Genomic DNA, 19,267 nt, shown 5'->3' on the forward strand with positions numbered 1-19,267 from the left:
CATTGTTGCACAAACCTTACTGTTATGATCTTAAGGACCTCTAAGAATAACTGTTTCTTAGATTCACTATGAGTCAGTCAGGCAACTCAAATAACAATAAGTCGAGCCTCTCATTTGTCCAGATACTGAATTTACCTATGCAGGAAGCAGAGTTTAATCACTGACTTAGTCATTCTCAGCCAATGAAGGACATCTTTTAAAAATGAAGTAGACGGAAAGGGAACAACCAGTACTGACTAGTGGTAGAAGGTGCAGCTTGAAGTTAAGACAACTATGAATTTAATGACAGCATTATCCTCACGCAGTCTAAGGTAGATACAATCACCAACTCTTTACTATCCCCTTACCTAAAAGTCACCTTTTCCTTACATTTTAAGTGAATTCAAACTCAGGCCCCTGAAAAATACCTAATAGCTACTACTTAGGAACCTGATATATGATGAGTGGATTAATAAGAATTCAGTGTCATAAGATATGATGAACATTACTTATATACATTAATATGAATGTCACTTTCAAACATCACGGCTCTTGGGATCCTAACTTTTCAAGGGTAATTTTCCTTCTCTCTAGAGTCGTCTGTAGCCCCACGTTTGTGTGACCACTACAGTGGAGACACCAATAGATGATGCTATCTGGTAGAAGCAAGGCCATATTGGCATCGTGGACTGAATCCACTTATACTGTCATCCGGAAGACTTGGGGCACATTTTATTTAACTGATTTGGAGTTTGTGAGAAATGTGGAATGTGTCTGGGAGAATGTAGAAATGGTAAATACTATATTCTATTGAATACTTATTGTTTCTAAGTAAAGTCTGATGATATTAAAAGTATTTTCTCTTTAAAACTTCCCAAAGGAATAAATTTATAACACTCATTTTATAGAGAAATCTCAGAGATTTTTTTCCATAATGTGCCAATTGCCACATAGAGAGAGTCAATATCAGGGTCTGGGTTCAGAGCAGTCTGATGCCAAGGCACAGTGTTACCCATTAGATTTCTCTAGGCCACATGGCCTTTTGACTCTATAGAACACTCCCTAGAAGTGTCCCTGGAAGGGGTGGTACTAGGTTTTCTTCATCTGTTTTTCTTGACAGCTGACAGGGAATCTAGTGCTTTGTAGAGTTTGGAACATGTGTGGAAAATGAAGATACAAGTGGGTGGAAGAAATAAGGAACATTCCAGAGGACCAGGTGTGTACTAACTACTCTCCCTGATAATACTGGCTCTATTAAGCAAAGTTTCCCCAAACCTTGACTCACATAAACACCAATGCAAGGAGACTGAGAACAAAAATGCAGTCTTAGTCGGTCTGAGATGTGGCTTGGACATCAATGCCTTTAAAACCACACAGAGATTTCAGTATACAGCCAGTGTTGAGTAGCTGAGATCAGTATAACAAATGTTTGAAAATGGCAGAAAAGTTGGTTTGCTGTAGACCAATATTTATAGGTGCATATCTTTTTAAAAGGTGCATATCTTTACTAATTAATGTTTAGCTTTTGGATGCTGAGGCTTCAATGCCAGTAATCAACCACGATGAAGCCGTTATCTAGTCATTATAACTCTTACATGTTACTTAGTTTGGTGAAACAGATTGGATATTGATGTACTAACATACTTTTCTGGCCTTCAGTAAAAAGCTTAAGAATTCCTTTTTTTAAGTCTAATAATTAATTTGAAAACCAAACTATTACTGTAACATTTACTTTTTAAAAAAAAAATTCAGCTTTTGGTAGTTAGTTACATTTTACCTAAAATAGTGTCTTTATTTTGTGATATGGAGTCCGGATTCTCTTTTGTCATCAATCATTGAGGTCCAGACCTCTTTTTTCCCTTACTCTTCATGTGGGGACCTCAGTAGTAGAAGGTAATGCTATTGTTTGGTTTTTTTTTGACCAATTTATATAGAGATTTTAATTTTTCATTTTACATTTAAAATACTTAATTAAACTTGAATTGAGTTTAATCCTTTTTAATTCCTCTGAGCAAGTCTTGCTGGACCAAGAACTAGTCAGTTACTTAACAAGGAAAATACAATGCTTATTTCCAATACCTGTCTAATTTTATATTCTATAGAATTTAGTAGACTATTAGACTAAAAAGTCCAAAATGTTTACAGTGTCACAGAGTACTTTCCTGGAAGGAGGTTTATTTTAAAATACTAAGAACAAGAAAGGGCCTATGCTCAAAACAGTTATAGGGATTATACATAAGGAGTTTGGGATAAACATTTAAGCCATAGTATTCCATTTTGTTACATAAAACATGGGTAGAAATTTCACTTAAATAAAAAAAAATGAGGATTTATGTGTAATTATAATATTACTAAAACATGAGGGTAAAAATAATTCAGAAAGTATTATATTTAAAATTCTTTAAGAAATGTGCACTATATTTAATTGAATTCTTACACCCCAAGGAATCTCTAAATTTGAAGAATGCTGGGGAGTGCTTTTCGGAGCGTGACCCAAGCAGACCGTGTGGTATGTGCTGTCTGAAGGGCATTGAAGGACAGCCGAGAAAAATCACTACTGGGATGTGAACTCTTTTGCTTTAGATCCCTAACAAAATGTATAGATCCATCTGTGTATGTGTGTGGCTGGGACCATTATTTTAACTGCATCAATATAGGATGGAAGGTATTTATTTCAAAGGCCAGTCATTCAATTTTAGGGGACTGAAACTTTCAAACAAGCAGCTAGCCCAGCCTCTTTTTAAAAGACGGCTCCAAGGACTGCACACAATCAGTGAGGAGGCCATTCTATTCCAGTCGGTTAGCAAACTGCTGCTACACGTTATTTTAAAACACTAGCTGTCCATGCTGAATTCAGCCCCATTTTGCTGTCTCATTGGTGCAGCTGGAACCATGGTGGAAAAGGCAGTGTTATTCACAAGTTGAAACAAAGGTCACCTCCTGGGTAAGCTAACCATCCCCTGAAGCCACTGGACAAAGCTGTGACTTTTCTCCTCTCTTTTTACCTCTTGATCTGGATACATAATATTGATTCACTCACCCTGAATGAATAGGACTGGAAGAAAGAGCCACGTTGTCTAAGTTCTCAGTGCCCCAGCTCAGACGATAAGAATTCCTTTCTGCCTCCTTGGCTAGGGCCGACACCTACATACAAAGCACGTCAGATTTAATGCAAAACACGGCTTCAAAACTCAAGTCTAATACAATGGATTCCGAAAGAGCGCAAAGCAAGAGGTGCTGTGCCAGACAATTTTGATTCAAGGACATAAGATCATCTCTTCTAGTGCATTCCCTTCTGACTTATAGTACGATAGCAGAGTACTTTGAGGAGAGCCACTGTTTGTCTGTTTCTCTATATCCAATCCATCAAGAGCAAGAAAGCTATACCTAAAGTGAAAAGATTCCTAAATAAACTTTAAGCCTTTTCTCTTAGCGACTTTTGATACTGCAAACAAAATGTATTTTACAAGGTACCATTCATCATATAAACATGTCCTGCTTCATTTTTTTTTCTCATAATGGAGATAGTATTTATACAACACAAATTTTTACATAAAATTTCCATAGAGGAATTCAGGGCGGCTAAAGAAAGAAGCAGTATATTATTTCAGGGGGAGAAATGCTCAGTGGAAAAAAAAATCTGGTGAACATTTGCCACATTGTAGGACACCTTCAAATCTCTTACCCTAATTTTTTGTTGTTGTTGTTGCTCAGAATGAATTTTGTTTTTAGTCATTCTCTCTTCCTCGCTCTCCCTCTAGACCCCCACCCCCACCCCCAACCAGTTCCCTCGGGATATTTGTGGTATTAGGACCTTTGAAAAAGTTGTCCAGAAAGCAGACATGAAAGCAGAAAGTCAAGTACCTGGTGGCTGGGAATCACAACCGTGTCGTCAATCATGGCACTGTCCCTCAGGTACGAGGCGTGGCTCAGAGTGTGAGACCTGTCGGAACTGAAGGATCGGAGGCTGGTAGGTTGGCAGGAGGTCATGATCATAAACCAACAGCAGCGGTGGAGGGTTGGGAAGATGAAATAAGCCGAGCGGGAGAGTGAAGAAAGCGTGCTATTAGCTAACAGTGCAACTTCCAGGGGACACAGGTCTCGGAGTGGCCCTACCTCTCTGCCCAACAGCTAAAACACATCCTCAGACTGGGCTTAACATTGAATGGCAGGGCACCAGGGAATCCGCAAGTTAAATTTGATACACCTAATCTGATTCGTTCTCTTTCCAGAAATGTTTGAAACCAGCGACTGCCACTTATTTGCCAGTAGGGGAAATTTATACAGGCAACAATTCTTAAATCTGTGTTAAATAACCTCCCTGCAGCCTTGGGAAAATATTTGGTGGAAGGTAGACAGAGCTCAGAGAGCAAAAGCAAAACGAAAAGTCAGGTTTCGGGTCTCCCCCCCCCCCCTTTATTTTCCATTCTCTTTCCCTGCCTCTTTCTCTTCCGCTCCACATGGTGAATGGCCGAATGTCAGCGTCCTCCCCTGGAAGGTACAGAGTGAAATGAACTCTGGTCAGACGTGTGCTTCCTGTGGAAGCAGAGTTCCTCTTGTTTGTCTCTGGAGAGTCCAACAATGCTGTTATTTCAGAGGAGAAAAGTGTCCCCTTGGCATGCCCTGTGTGTAGTGCAGGAAGCCCTAAAGAGTGCTGGTTGCCATGGGGATGAGAGGCAAGAGCAGGAGGAACTCAGCACCAGCCCAAAACAGACACACACCAACACAAGGACAAATCGCCAAAGGACACTGCCCAAAAGTGATGTTGAACTTCAAAATGGAATTACGGCCTTGCTATCCAATGCTTTAGATTTTTGATAAATCTGAATTTTGTTATTCAGAATTATAGATGCAAATGCAATGGACAAAAAAATTGTCCTTTGCATAATTCAGTCATTCTAATCAATCTGTACCATCAAATGACATTATATTGGTGTTATCCTTTTTGTTTTCCTGAGACAGGGTCTTACTATGTCACTTGGGCTGTTCTGGAGCTCACTATACAGCCCAGACTGGCTCTTTGATTGCCCTGTCTGAGTCTCCCAAGTGCTGAGGTTATAGGTCTGAGCTGCCGTGCTTAGCTTGTAGACTGATATTTTAAATGGTGTATCATATATAGATTTTATACATAGCCCAGGAATTAACAGTTTGCATTCAAACTCTTAGCCAAAAACCACAAATGGGTAAAACAAAGGGTAAGCAAGCTTTCATAAAATTGTAGAAGCGAACTTTCATTTACTTTCCACCTAGTAGATATTGGTCTATGAAGCACTGTAGAATTATGGACTGAATGGAAAACTAACATGAAAGTAATTAAATGGAAAATTAACATGCGGATTAGTAGAAACAGAAAATTTAATGTTGCAAATGCATCAAATTGTGTAAGCCATGTGCTCTGATACATGTGAAGTGTCCATGATAAGCGACTATTTGGAGACATTAACACATGAAGGATTATTTATAATAACATTTTTCTGTGTTTTGTCAGGAGTAGGTTTTTAGAACCTCACATTTTAGAGAGCAAGTGATATGGCAAAAAGAAATTGATATTTGACCGTATGAACTCTTTCCTACGTAAATCTATATGTTTATAATGAGATGAAGTAAAAATATAATTTGAATTCAGCTGTCTTCAGTTCTATGGGCCTCTGGGATAGATTGAGAGTTTCCACACGGGGCACAGGCAGCCTGGATGCCTTGGCAATTAATCAGCTGAGGTTTGAGCTCTAGGAAGAGGCAGCGACTGAGATTACAGCTGACTTTGTAGCTGTGGAATTGGTCTTTCTGAGATCTTGAATTTAGGCTGAGATAGAAATTCAATCATCAGGATAATAATCTTTTAATTTAGCAAAAGTGTATTTCCACTGGTGGAAGGATGTGTTGCCCTTCCTTTCTTAAACCAGAAAGATAGCAGCGATACACTTGAGTGTGTTTGGTACCCAGCAGCACATCAGTATGCTTAAATTCTACTTTTTATGTTGTTTTGACTTTGGCCAAATGCAGAGGGCCAACCTCAGGAAATGATAGAGTCTGTGGGCTCAGTCATCTTCTTTTCCTATCAAGTGCCTTCTACAGGGCCCAGATTTATTAGTTACGTAATCTCTAGCCATGGTTTTATACTCTAAATATTTAGACTATAACTTTGCCTAATAACAATGGTAGTTGTATGTAAATTAATACCACAAAAGACATGAATCAAGTAAGAACACTTGATTCAAAAGGCCAGCCCATTTGCTAGGTAAAATTGACCTTTTGATACACCCTCAGTAGAGAAGAAACACCGATTTAAAATGAAAATTTATACTGATGGGAATAAACAGTAGTAACTAAAGGCATTCCATATAAAACCTGCAACAAAGCTATCAGGATTGTATTGTACCTAAACTCTGACAGAAGGTACTGGTTCTTAGCGACCATGACTGATTGGCAGGTCTGTCTGGCCCTAAGTGTAACATCCATTCCCCAGTTAACACCAGTAATGAAGGTGAGTTTGTGACTGCCATGTTCCTGATTCCTGGGTCTGTCTCAACTGGTTTGATCTAGAAGAGGTCTGTAGTTTTATTAATTTTTTTTCTTGCCTAAAAACCTAACAAGGAATAAAGAAACTTTAGCCACAAAAGGTGATTACAAAAGAGAAGCACGGATATGAGGATGTGTAGACAGTGAGGAGGGGAGGGGAGGGGCAAGGCCACTATCTGAGGGGTCCTTTCTTCGAGGATCTATGACGCTTTCCCCGGTGCCTGCCTTCTAAAATGCTGACTGGATAGTGAATCAGGCTTTATGTTTCCTGGCTGTTCCTTTCTTCCCTGGTGTTATCATAAAAAAAAAATTCTGCTTAAATGAAGTAAATATGGCTGGGATATTCTAACAGCAGAGATGTAATTCTCTCTGATAAAATAATAATAACAATAAACTTTTGGAATAATTTGAATCACTGGATCATAAACTGCCCACATTTGGTGGGGAACATTACAGAAAAGTTGTAATATTTTACAATAAGGTTGCCATTAAAAAGAAATTACTTTGGGAGTGGGGACTCCTTCAGTTCAAACACCGAGAATAATATATGCAAAGGAATGATATTTTATTGGTTCAGTTGGGGGATCAGCAGCTATAGACACAAGAAAAGGCCCAATTCACAATTCATTTCATGGGTAAGTCAGTTGTGTGAAAGGGGGAAAGTGTGAATCGAGTCCTTCCTTGTATCTATAGTTACGAGCTTAGTAAACTATAAATTTATTAGACACTCAACTTTTGGAGTTTGAATCCCTATTGAACAAGTAAATATACAAAATGTTTAGTGTGTTGAAGAAGCTTCTGTGGTTTTTCTGTTACCTGGAGTTTTCTATTTGAATTTGGACAGTATTTTTAAGCTGTAAGCAATAATAATAATAAATGGGTTAAAATCCAACTGACTGTGATTTGACTATGTTTTTGCTCAATGTGCATTAAATCGTAGTATGTGTTTTCATCCTTCTGTGTCTGTGCTTATTTTGGGGCACCAGAATGCTTTCTTCATCTTCTCCGCGTATATATGGACAGGCTGCTTAGTTTGTTTGGGGGAAAGCCATCCCTGTGTGTTGTCAGCCACAAGGTGGCACTGTAGGAGTTAGAGTCAGGCCTGGTTCGGACGGCAGGGTCATTCCAGTGACAGACCATCTCTTCTAACGCGGGCAGTTACAGTTACTGAATTTAGCAAAAAGGGGGGGGGGGGAATCCATAATTCTAGAACGTAAGCAGCTCTTGCCAACATATACACACACACACACACACACACACACACACACACACACACACACACACACATGCGTGCTCGCACGCACGCACAGTGAGCAGTGAGCAGTGAGCAGGGAAATGCGGATGTGCACAGGAAGGCCATGGTTTCATGCCATGTCATACCTACCTGGGAATGGTACTATTGAAAGCATGCCAAATAAAGAAATAATGGAAAAGGAGAATGGTTACCCAGAAAGTGACGTGCCGAATTGCTCAAGCAAAACTGAAATAGTAATTAATAAAACATGGAAATGAGATGCTGCCCACACTCCGTTTGGGGCTTGTGTGTACATGTGGTGGTCGTGAGATGCAGGTGGGAACCTAGGAAGAGCAGAGCGTGCAGTGTCTGTTTGCGGCCTCCCTCTCCACGTGCGGTAAGTTTCAAACCATCCATCCGCTTACTCTGTAGAAAGGACACTGTAATTCTCCAATCTTAGTTTGGAAAAAGGAAATATGACTGAATCGGGCATTTTTTTTAAAAAAATAATTAGTAACTGATGAAAATGAATTGTTCTTTGGTCGAGTGTAAGCAAGTGTAGAATATTGAGAATTCATACAAAGTTGTAGAGAATTTCTTATGCTGAAACGTAGTCTTTTAAGAATCTCGGATTATAAATCTAACCCTGTCAGTGGACGAGAATTTCATATGTGGAACACAGGTTCAGTCACCTCTTCCCCACACCCCCCAAGGGCTCCTCCTTCCTTACCCTGGCCCTAAGGGACAGCCTCTCTCTAAGCCACCAATACCAAGAAGTCGCTCTCCTTCCTTTTCAACTGCCCCAAAAAACTCGCCATCAAATCTCACCACCCATGTTTCAAAAGTGTCACTGCTGACGTCTTTCCACAACTGGCCCTGCGTTAGCATTTCCTAGTGTCATAGCCACCCAGTAACTAGCACGTTGCAGCTGGGTGGTCTAGCCCAGTGGCCACTCTCCACTAGCATGATCCTCAGTGTCTCTGAAGGGGGATTCTTACAAAATACAGGTAAGGCTCCCTCCCTCCACAGTCCCGCCCCAGTCCACTGCACCAGTGTGCCACCACTAACATAAGCCTTGGCTGTCCCCACAGTTAAGGCATCACTATCCCTTGCCTTTCCCAGAATCGCTGCTCGCTCGGTATTCTACCCATGTCTGTCTGCCAGGAAGTTTGAGCTTCAGTGTGCAGAGGCACTCTGAGCTCTCCTGCCCTGGCCTTCCAGGGTCTCTCTGAGGCTATGAATTTAGTGGACATACTTTAATCAGGTTGGTACCTCCAGGACTTATCAGAATGCCCAGCTCAAGAATGAACTTACCACAGTGAAAGAGAAAGGGAAAAAAATGTGAGAAAAAATGGCAAGAGGGGGGGAAATGAGGTGTGGAGTCTGGTGCTAAAGGGAAAAAAACCAAATGCGTTGTCATTATAAATTATCAATGTAGAATTGACAGTTTTTCCTTAAGCTGTAAATACATGGGAAATTCATAATGTAGCTGACAACGGAGTTGGCTGTGTACTATGAGCATGTGACTGCTGATGGGTAGACATGACAGTAACACAGACAGGCATATGTGTGACCCAGGCTAGCAGCCATACTTCTGAAGAAGTATCCAGAATAATCTTAATCATCTTGCTGTTGAGAGTAACAAGCACTAGGTGTTAATAATAGCCAACACAACATTAAATCTCACAGTTCAGAATGTTAGGAAGGCCCCTCAGATTTGCCTATAAAGTCGGGTCCTTATGGGCTCAGATCACCTCAGAGATCATGTCTTCTTTTTTTTTTTTTTTAATGAAAACATAAACTCCTGGGCAGTTTCCCTTTGCGCTTGTTTTCTATTATTCTACATAATTTCGTTCACACAAAAATTACAGCATCGATAGTTAAGTTAGAATTAGAAGTATGTGGAGACGCTGAGCACATCTGCCTTAGAATTTGCCTGATTAAATACATCACTTTGAAAGTCAGGGACTCCTGCTTATCTTTGCTCTGCTTCATAGCAGTTGAATGATTGTGCTATATGATTTGGTATCTCCGTACTATTTTCCTGTCCTTCAAAATGGGTCCTACTTAAAGTGTTAGAGAAATGAATGAGATAACCTGCTACCTGACAAACACAGTGAACTGCCCATTAAGGGCTTAATAACCATGTCTACATTTTTTAATCACCATAAAAAAAAAAAAGTAAGTGGTCAGCCAGGCATAGTGGTTCATGCCTACTACGCATGCCCAGTACTCAGGAAGCTAGGACAGGAGGGCCAGGAGTTTGAGGCTCATCTAAGAAAGTTCTGTAGTGGATAGCCATCACCAATAAAGTTCCATGCCATTCTGGGCTACCCAGTAAGTAAGACCTTATCTCTAAAAACCAAAAGAAAATGAGAAAAGTGGGAGGGGGGGTTAAAAATGTGTCATGCGCACTTCTGTCTGACATTCGATGTACGTGTGGTGAATACCTGTCAGATCTCCCTCCCTCCAGGCTGTACCGAAGGTAGTTCATGCCATCCAGGAACTGACTGCTGGGCAGGGAGTCATCGCCGAGTTCTTTGAGATCTTCTGGCCTAAGGTATTCTCCTCCGTCCCCGGTCATGGTGTCATCACCTTCATCAGAGGACAGTGAGGGAAGTTACTTGTTGAATTTAGTACCAGCCACAAAGTATGCCCACAGTTATGAAGTGCGTGCACACGACAGCTTGGGCGACAGCGAAACACTGCCGGGCAGAGAGACACAGAGTCCATGCAAATGTCTACAAAGGGCTAAAGCGAATGGAGGGAGAATTTGATCCATTTCCCTAAAGGGCACTGAGAAAAAATAATTCTCTGAGTTGTAATCCTTTGGATACCTTTCAACGGGCTTTATTCCTTATATGTGTCAGCACGATGAATAGGTTAGCTTAAAGATTAGCCCTGTGTGGAGACTACTAGAATTCTTGAAGTATCTTCAATAATTCTGTGCATGATCTAGTATTAATAGTTTCTTCATGCCACTGGCAATATGCTAAAAAAATGTCTATTGTTCTATGATAAATGAGAGATTTTTAAATTTATTTCTTTAATGTGTATGTGTGTGTTGGTGGGTCATGTTTGTGTGTCTGTGTGTATCTGTGTGCATGTGTGTGAGTGTGTGTGCACGCCCCTGTTTTTGTGTATATAGACACATATGAAGGAGGTCAGAGAAATATGGTCTCTCCTTCCACTGTGTGGGACCTGGGATTAACTCAGTTTGTCAGGCTTAGTAGCTAAAAACTTATCTGCTAAACCATATTGATGGTTGTAAATATGATAATAATATTTTATAAGACTGAATATACACACTAGCAAAAGAGCACGAACGTAGAAATAAATTCTAAGAACAGGACTACTAAAATCTAGGCATGCTCTGAGGGAATTTTATTAACATGGGGAGGACAGTCTGTGACCTGTTTTCATGTGTGAAAAGGTGATGTTAAATGCAAGATCTATCATGTAACAAAAGCTGTATCTTCTATATCCCTTGAGCGAGAAGCCCAACATCACCTAAAACTCAAAAGTTGGCTTGTATGCTTCCTCTTACCCCTCTTCCCTTACCTCACCCCGAGGATCTAACACAACTGAATTTGGCTTAAGTCCCTACTACCACCCAAACTAGGGCACCCTGGGTCAGTTAGTTCTCAGATGCCAACCTGTTTCTCCTGTTTCCAGTTCTGATCCCAATCGCCCAGCAGCCAAGGTGGTCACAGGGAACAAAGTTAACTCAAAATAAGTTTCTATTACTTGTGCCTTCAAATTTCTCTATACTTCTTAATAAAACAGGGGCCACAGTTTAGGTTTTCATATTCAACCTCTTTCTTGTCACGTCTTGATTGAGGGAAGAAGGTTCATAAAGAGGGGAAGGCAGAGTCTAGCTGGAGAATTCCAGTCTAACAGAGCAAGGCACTAGGGTACACAGCTGGATCTCGCAGAACCTGGGAATGAACACATTCCTAACCTTCCTCTCTTAGAATTATGGAATTGTGTTACAATAGAGAGCAAGCCATCTGCATATTATATTTAAAATAAAATATATCCTTTAAAAAACTCTGGTAATGAGCCAAGGCGCCATTTGAAAGCCTCTGATCATATTAAGTTCCTGAGACAGTGGCTGTCCTCAATATTCTCCCCAGTTCTCGGTCTTCTGATGTTTTTGTGAGGATGGTGTCTGCCTCCAGTAGCTCCTATGCTCAGTTTATTAAAATCAAGGTTTCAGAGTTTTGGAGACACCTGTGGTAAACCTTGGGAATAGATCATGATATCATGATTATGACCAAAAGAATTCAAGTCCCTAGTGATAGTGACACTGTCTACAATCCCATCTGATACTGTTAATATTAATAGGAGGGCCAAATCTTCTTGATGCTGTTCACAATTTCTCTCCAAGTTAAATTTAGACATAAAAATACTATCGTTCAGTATTACCTATCAGCACTCAGTGGTGGAGAAGTATGTACCAGAAGTAGAGAAGTTTAATGCTTATCTACCTCCTTTTCTAGAACCTTATGCTTCCCATCTTCTTGAAAACCTGGTCTAGACACTTATCTATAATCACCCTCCTCTGCCACCAACCCCATGAAGGACCCTCCCTCACCACAGTAAAGCACTAACCTTTAGCCAAGGTTAGCCCTTTTCTACGTCATGCTTGGTCTCCTCTTCCTTTTCTAATAAACTAATTAAACAGACCCTTGCTATTGTTAATTGATTTTAGTACTTAAACAGTGACCAAGAGGTGACTTCTTTGAAAAACAATCTTCTATGATATCTCCAACAGAAATCTCTTTAGGCCTTTTTCCTATTGCTTTAAGTCTTTCTTCTCAGGCTCCCTTGTCTGAAATGCTATTCCTACATGCCCTCTGCTATGTCCCATTTACCACACATTATTAAAAATTCAAGGATCTCATAAACTACATATAATGGATCCATACAACTGGATCCATCTCAGATCCTTGTCAAACTCCACATCCATATTTCAATCTCCTCTAAGAATTCTGCACCTGAGTTTTCTGTAAGACCCTCATGTTTAGCATGTGAGAAAACATAACACATCTTATCTACTTAATCCCCTGTCAACAAACTTCTCTACAAACTCTCTATGAGCCAGTAGTACAGCTGTCTCCATACTTTTAGTCAGGGAGATGGGAGAGTTGAAGGTCTTTTTTAATATTTATGTGTTTATTTGTTTGTTTGTTTATTTAATGGGTATGAATGTTTTGTTTTCATGCATGTATATGTACATGTGTAGCTGCTGGATCCACTGAAACTGAGTTTATGGATGTTTGTGAGCCACCATGTGGGTACTGGGAATCAAACCCAGGTCCTCTGGAAATGGTTAAGGGCTCTTAATTGCTGAGCCATTGCTCCAGCTCCAGAAGGTCTATTCCACATGACTTAGCTATTACAGAATAATTGTATACTGACGTACTTTCTTTTATTAACATACCTGGTATAGAAAGGTCAAACCCAACTATTTTCCTGCAACAGATAACAAACTCGATGAGGGTTTCCTTGTTGTTTCATGTGCTTAGAACAATGTCTTCCTAAATTATAGATTATTCATTTAATAAAATAATGACTCTCGGGTTAATGAGTTCACTTTTTTTGTTGTATTCTCCAGATTTTCCAGACACTTTTGGGGCAGTTCCTTCCCACTAATTGTAAGGCATCAGCATACTGTAGTTTTGTTTTATGTTGTTGTTGGAGTTTTTTGTTTGGTTTTGTTTTTTGTTCCTCCCTCCCCCTCAACCCCGTCCTGAGACAGGGTTTCTTTTTGTAACAGCCCTGGCTGTCCTGGAACTCGCTTTGTAGACCAGTCTGGCCTTGAACTCACAGAGATTCACCTGCCTCTGGCTCCCCAGTGCTGGGATTAAAGGTGTGTGCCACCACCACCAGGCTCATACTGCAGTGTTTTTTTGTTTGTTTGTTTGTTTGTTTTGTTTTTAAAGTAAGATTGGTTTTGGTTATCTGGAAGCTACAAGATTTCACAGAGGGTGACTGGTACATCAGCCATGCCAGGAACATAGATATAAAAAAAAAAAAACCATGGAGATAAATTAAGGTTAAATGGTGTGGGTCACCTGTCTTGATAACCTCTGTGATGCTCAGACAAAGAGACTCTCTGGACTGTCATTGAACCCCTGCCCTTGCCCTTGCTACTGAACTATGGGGCAAGCTGAAATGGGAAGGGGGCTAAGTGTTCATGAAGGGGAGCACGTAAGAGATGAAACTGGTTTCCCCATTTTTCCTCTCAACCCTCTGCCATTCTCAAGTTCTCCTGTCTGCTGGATCATGTGGATCCAGGGCACTTGTGGAGAAGTATACAGGAGCTGCTCACTAATGCTGGATGAATCTCAAAGGTAAGCCATTTGCACTTGCCATCATACTCAGTAAATTCTTCCTCTACTCCCAGATACTTGACTTCTTCCGGTTCCCAATACAACATCCTCTTCCTGTGGACCACTCCCGGATTAATATTTATAACAGCAGATTTCTTGAATCATCAGTTGAAATCTTTATGATATTCTAATTCTCTAGAATCAGATAAGAATTCAGATGCTGCACAACTACTAACCCCATAGTTGTTGTGCAACAGAGTGAGTGACTGAATTATTTGCCCCACTCACTGGCACTCTGCTGCACTTTTCCTACATCGAGACCCCTACACTCATCTTTCTCTACTCCTTAAAGCCTGGGCTACCCTCGGATTCAGCTCTCACTTTTGACAAATGCATCAGATTATGTGGGTGGCCCCAGCTCTAGATGTCATCAAGCAGGCATGAAAACTGATGGCATTGTGCCCTCTCCTACAGTTCTTCGTGCATTACTCTTCGGATATGCTTGTTGAAGGCAGGCCCTGTGTTCGCCTTGTATTCCCCCATGATGGGAACTATAGAGCTCTCCTCATCATAATATCGTATTCATCAGCTGTGGTTTGGATTCACAGGAGGATAATGCCCACTGCTTTACCACATACCAAGTTAGCTGGAGCAGGCATCTAAACTCATCTTAAATACCCTTCGGTGTCTGTACATTGTTACCACCAGTAGATGCTATAGAGAATGGGCATTAGCTAACACCTTCTAAACACGTGGCTGCACTGTGTCCATGGAGATGACAGCAGGTTCCATGAAAACATTTAACAGCACAAAAGGTTAAAGAGTTAGAAGTGCAGGTCAACCAATGTTATACCGACTCTTTGCATAAAAAGTGACTTTGCACAACTCAAATATATCATTTATATAAAATTTATGATACTTGAATTCCCTCCCTGCTGGCAGTAAAATGCTGTTACATTTTTGGTTATTTCTAAAAATAAAACATTTCTCTTATCACAGATGTTCTTGCTCACTAATCAATATTCCTCTCAAATCAAGAGTTTTTATCACTAACAAATGTCACTGTTTAACCGTTTTAATTTTAAAAGTTATATATCTACATCTCATTTTATATATTGGGCAGATATGAGAGTCTTACAAATGAAGTTTCTAGAAATTCCACGGTAAATACTTTAATTGCATTAAGTATTAAGTCGTTTTACCAATTATTTTTAAAATAGTGACCTGTTTTGAAATCAAATGTATCTAATTTATACACTGGGTTTTCATGTAATAAACTTGCTATGAAGTGATACCACATCATCTCTGGAAACTGCATATCACATAGAATATTTTATGCCATTCATTTTCCCCCTAAATGCCAAGTTTACACTGAGTGGCTTTTAAAAATATTTATTTATTTATTTATTTGTGTGTGTGTGTGTGCGTGTGTGTGTGTGTGTGTGTGTGTGTGTGTGTGTGTGTGTGTGAATACATAGTTGCGCAAGGAGACCAGAAGAAGGCATAAGATGCACTGGAGCTGGAGTTACACGTGGTTGAGCAGCCTGACATGAGGGCTAGGTATACTTGGGTCCTTTGTTAAGAGAGCAAGTGCACTTAAACACTGGACAATCTCCTCACCACTAGCCCTCCCCTCCCCGAATGATATTTACAGATCCTTCTTTATTATAATGACTTACCTCTACTCTTGACTATCTTTTAAATAACAATCACAGTATGACTCCTAATTACATATTTGTTTTTAAAAGAGGGTCCCACTGCATTCCTAAAGCTGACTTTAAAAAAAAAAAAAAAAAGACAGATCCTCTCTACATAGCACAGCCCTGGCTATCCTGGAACTCACTACATAGACCAGGCTGGCCTCAAACTCACAGAGAACTACATGCCTCCACCACCTGAGTACTGGGACTAAAGGTGTATACCACCATACCCAGCCCACGCTGACTTTAACGTCCGCCTTCAAGTTATCATCCAGCCTGTGCCTCCTGAGCAACCATGACCACAGGTACATGCTACCATACCTGGCGTGTAATTTAATATATTTTTTGCCTCATCTATGAAGAGTAATGTGAGCATTCACCTCAAGTCATCTTAGTTGAAAGTATAGATAGTAACTAATACGCAATGCTAACCTTATTATTAAGTTACCAAAGAATTACTTTTCCTTAAAATCTCTATCCTAGCCGGGAGGTGGTGGTGCACGCCTTTAATCCCAGCACTTGGGAGGTAGAGCCAGGTGGATCTCTGTGAGTTCGAGGCCAGTCTGATCTACAGAGCAAGATCCAGGACAGGCACCAAAACTACACAGAGAAACCCTATCTCAAAAAACAAAAAAAAAAAAAACAAAAAACAAAAAAAAAAAACAAAAACAAAAAAAGTCTTTACCCTAAAAAAATAGATACTCCTCTGGGGAAACAGTCTTATAATGTACCCCAAAGGGTAATTTTGATTAGTTGGTCTTCATAACAGTTGCTCAATTATTACCAGAATAAGCAAATCACAGCTTTAAACTTACAAGTTAATCCAAGGCACACATCAAAAGCACACATGCACAATTCTACCCACATTATACAAGCTGTTTCAAAAGAAACATTAGTATCAAGCACAAAGACTTAAGAATTAACAAGTTGCTTCTATGTGGTTAAGAAAACTTAAAAGCAAAGGAAAGCAATCACTCTGAGTCCCTTGAATGGTACCTGAATCACTAAGCGTTTCCCCATCAATAAAGTGGTCACCAAACTGTTTAAGAGCTGAACGACATATGAATGAAAATGAGCAAGAAAATCCCATGGAAACATGGGGTGCATATACAGATGCTCAAACTCAGCTGGTAGATACTAGAACACAGCTCAGACTTATAATAAACACTCAGAATGACAGCCTTTGGCAGTACTTTTAAAATTACTCATCATGATACATTGATCCAACATTTGTCCACTCTTGTCATAATTCTTATGCAAACTGACACAGCTCAGCGCCGATTGCCAATAACAAAATAAACCGGGTCCAAATAAGACTTAAGAACGTAAAGCTTGGCCTTGAGATTTCGTGCCAAGGAACCTAAAAACATATTTAACATTTTCTATGGAGTCTATTGCTATCAAGCCTAGCACCGCCTTGGTGGCAATGATTTTACAAAGGCATGCATGAATTTTCCATGTACACATACATGGCAATAAGCTTTTAAATCTCATATGTTGGTTTTGCTATTGAAGCTTGCAAACTCTATGTGGTAATTCTGTGATCTTAGGGTAGTAGACTTTTTTAATTTGGAAGAAACAATACAGGGAAATTAAAATTTTTGGAACAAAGAAAAGTCACTGGGGAACTAAAAAAAAAAAAAAAAAAGAACCTCTCTGTGTTAAGCATGGCGTCTCACCTCTGCCCCCAGAAGTTCCTAGCACACGTTTAAGGAAAACAATCTTTATCATGACTTTGAAATGCACTGTCTAGATCAGCAGTTCTTAACCCTTGGGTTGCAACTCCTTTGGAAATCATGTATGAGATATCCTGCATATCACATATTTACATTATGATTCATAACAGTACCAAAATCACAGCTATGAAATAGCAGTGAAATAATTTTATGGTTGAGGGTCACCACAACATGAGGCACTATATTAAAGGGTCACAGAATTAGGAAGGTTGAGGACCACTGATCTAGATAATTTTTATCAACTCTAAAGCCATTTTGAAAGTACATTTCTTTCCTGGCATGAAGAATGACTTACTCATGTTGGGACTGGACTATTTTGTGCTGAGGTCCTTTGATGCCTTTTCTAAGGATCTTTTCTTCTGGGTTTGATAAATATTCTGTACATTTCTACTAACCAGACAGCAGAGAATTCTTAATATACCGCTAATGAAGAACATTTTAAAGTCTTTCGCGGCATTTGAATATGAAATGTTTTGCTATAATTAGTGTAAGTGTTAGTAATGACTATTATATCTGACAGCTCTTTTAGGACATGGATAATTTCAAGTTTCTTTCTCATTCCCTAGTCTTATTAGTTATCAGAGATTAAAGATAATAATGGGAAAAAGTAGGTAGACCAGACTTGCCTACTCCTTCACTGGCAAGAAGAAATACAGTAGACTATGGTTGGTGACTGGGTTTTCAATATGAGGAGGCTGTCGTCAGACCTACCACCTTTATCTCTAAGGACACTTTAGTTTCCTAATGTAGAAACCTGGCAGCTGTCACAACAGACCACAGGGAAGACTTACCCTCCTCATCAGAAACATCAAGGACCTCCGTCATCGTCTCAGGAACATTCAGCTTGTGTTTTTCTGTGATAGTCTGGAAAGACAAAATCATTAGTTACAAAGTTAAAAATAAAATCAAACAAAACATGGAGTCACAGAGGTGCCACACTCTACAGCAGCAGCAAGCTATCGGACCCCAAACACCCCCATCTTATCCACATGAGCATTTTGGAAACCTACTCTCTTTTGTGATAACTCCTTTGTCCATTCTGAAGATAAATGCCCAATGACTCCAGGAACGTTGGACAAGAGAAGATTCATTACTGCTAGTTCCCATGTGAAAAATGAAGTCTTTAGTAATGGCGTTAGTAATTAGTCATATTGAAAAAGCAAACTAATGTCTTCAAGATGTCTCTAAAATGAACTAAGTGATGTTTCCAGAAAAACTTTACAATGAAGTAATAAACATGCAATGTGTTAAAAGCAAAGCCCTCAGAAAGATGCTGTAAACAATGTAGGCCACATACATTATATGTGACATGTGTTGTCAGGGGTTAGAGGGCCAGCAGTAGAGAATTAGTCATCTTTATAGTATTCACAGTCTACAGTTATGGTTTATTGCTTATTGGCCTTCTACGGTGCTCCCAGAGTGGCCAAATCCAGTGATTTCATTCCTGGTACAGAATAAAAAGTTGAGAGACCAGGCTCTCATCTGGCTGCATGGCTTCCAGTTCTAGACTCAGCTGCAAGACCTCAGCAAGTCTCTCAGCCTAGCTATGCCTCAGTTTCCTTGTTGAAAAACTACAGACCAGGGTTTCATAAAATTGTAATGAATATTAATACAGTAACTCTGAGAACATTCCTTGGAATAGGATAGGACTCAATACACATCAGCTGGAATAACTGATGGTTGTAATTAAAAGTTACCTTCATTTTAGGAGTGAAGGGCCTCCAAAACGTTTGTCATGTGTGCAGCATGGAACAACATGAC

General features: G+C 39.9%; 1 protein-coding gene across 44 annotated transcripts in view; it reads right to left on the reverse strand.

Moving 5' to 3' along the window:
* The window catches only part of Ank2 (ankyrin 2), a 313,942-nt gene that overhangs the window by 51,571 nt on the left and 243,104 nt on the right, over window positions 1-19,267 (reverse strand). For 35 of the 44 annotated variants that reach the window (XM_076574948.1, XM_076574943.1, XM_042279861.2 and 32 more), the window contains 4 exons: window positions 18,298-18,370; window positions 10,183-10,327; window positions 3,844-3,946; window positions 3,020-3,123 (listed from right to left, as the gene is read on the reverse strand). In XM_076574948.1, coding sequence (XP_076431063.1) covers window positions 3,020-3,123; window positions 3,844-3,946; window positions 10,183-10,327; window positions 18,298-18,370 — 425 coding nt within the window. Of the gene's footprint in view, window positions 1-3,019; window positions 3,124-3,843; window positions 3,947-10,182; window positions 10,328-16,766; window positions 16,821-18,297; window positions 18,371-19,267 lie in introns of all 44 variants that reach the window. The other 9 variants (XM_042279845.2, XM_076574942.1, XM_042279844.2 and 6 more) reach the window with 2 other exon arrangements.

Source organism: Peromyscus maniculatus, chromosome 6 (assembly GCF_049852395.1).
Source record: "Peromyscus maniculatus bairdii isolate BWxNUB_F1_BW_parent chromosome 6, HU_Pman_BW_mat_3.1, whole genome shotgun sequence".
Classification (NCBI taxonomy): Eukaryota; Metazoa; Chordata; class Mammalia; order Rodentia; family Cricetidae; genus Peromyscus; species Peromyscus maniculatus.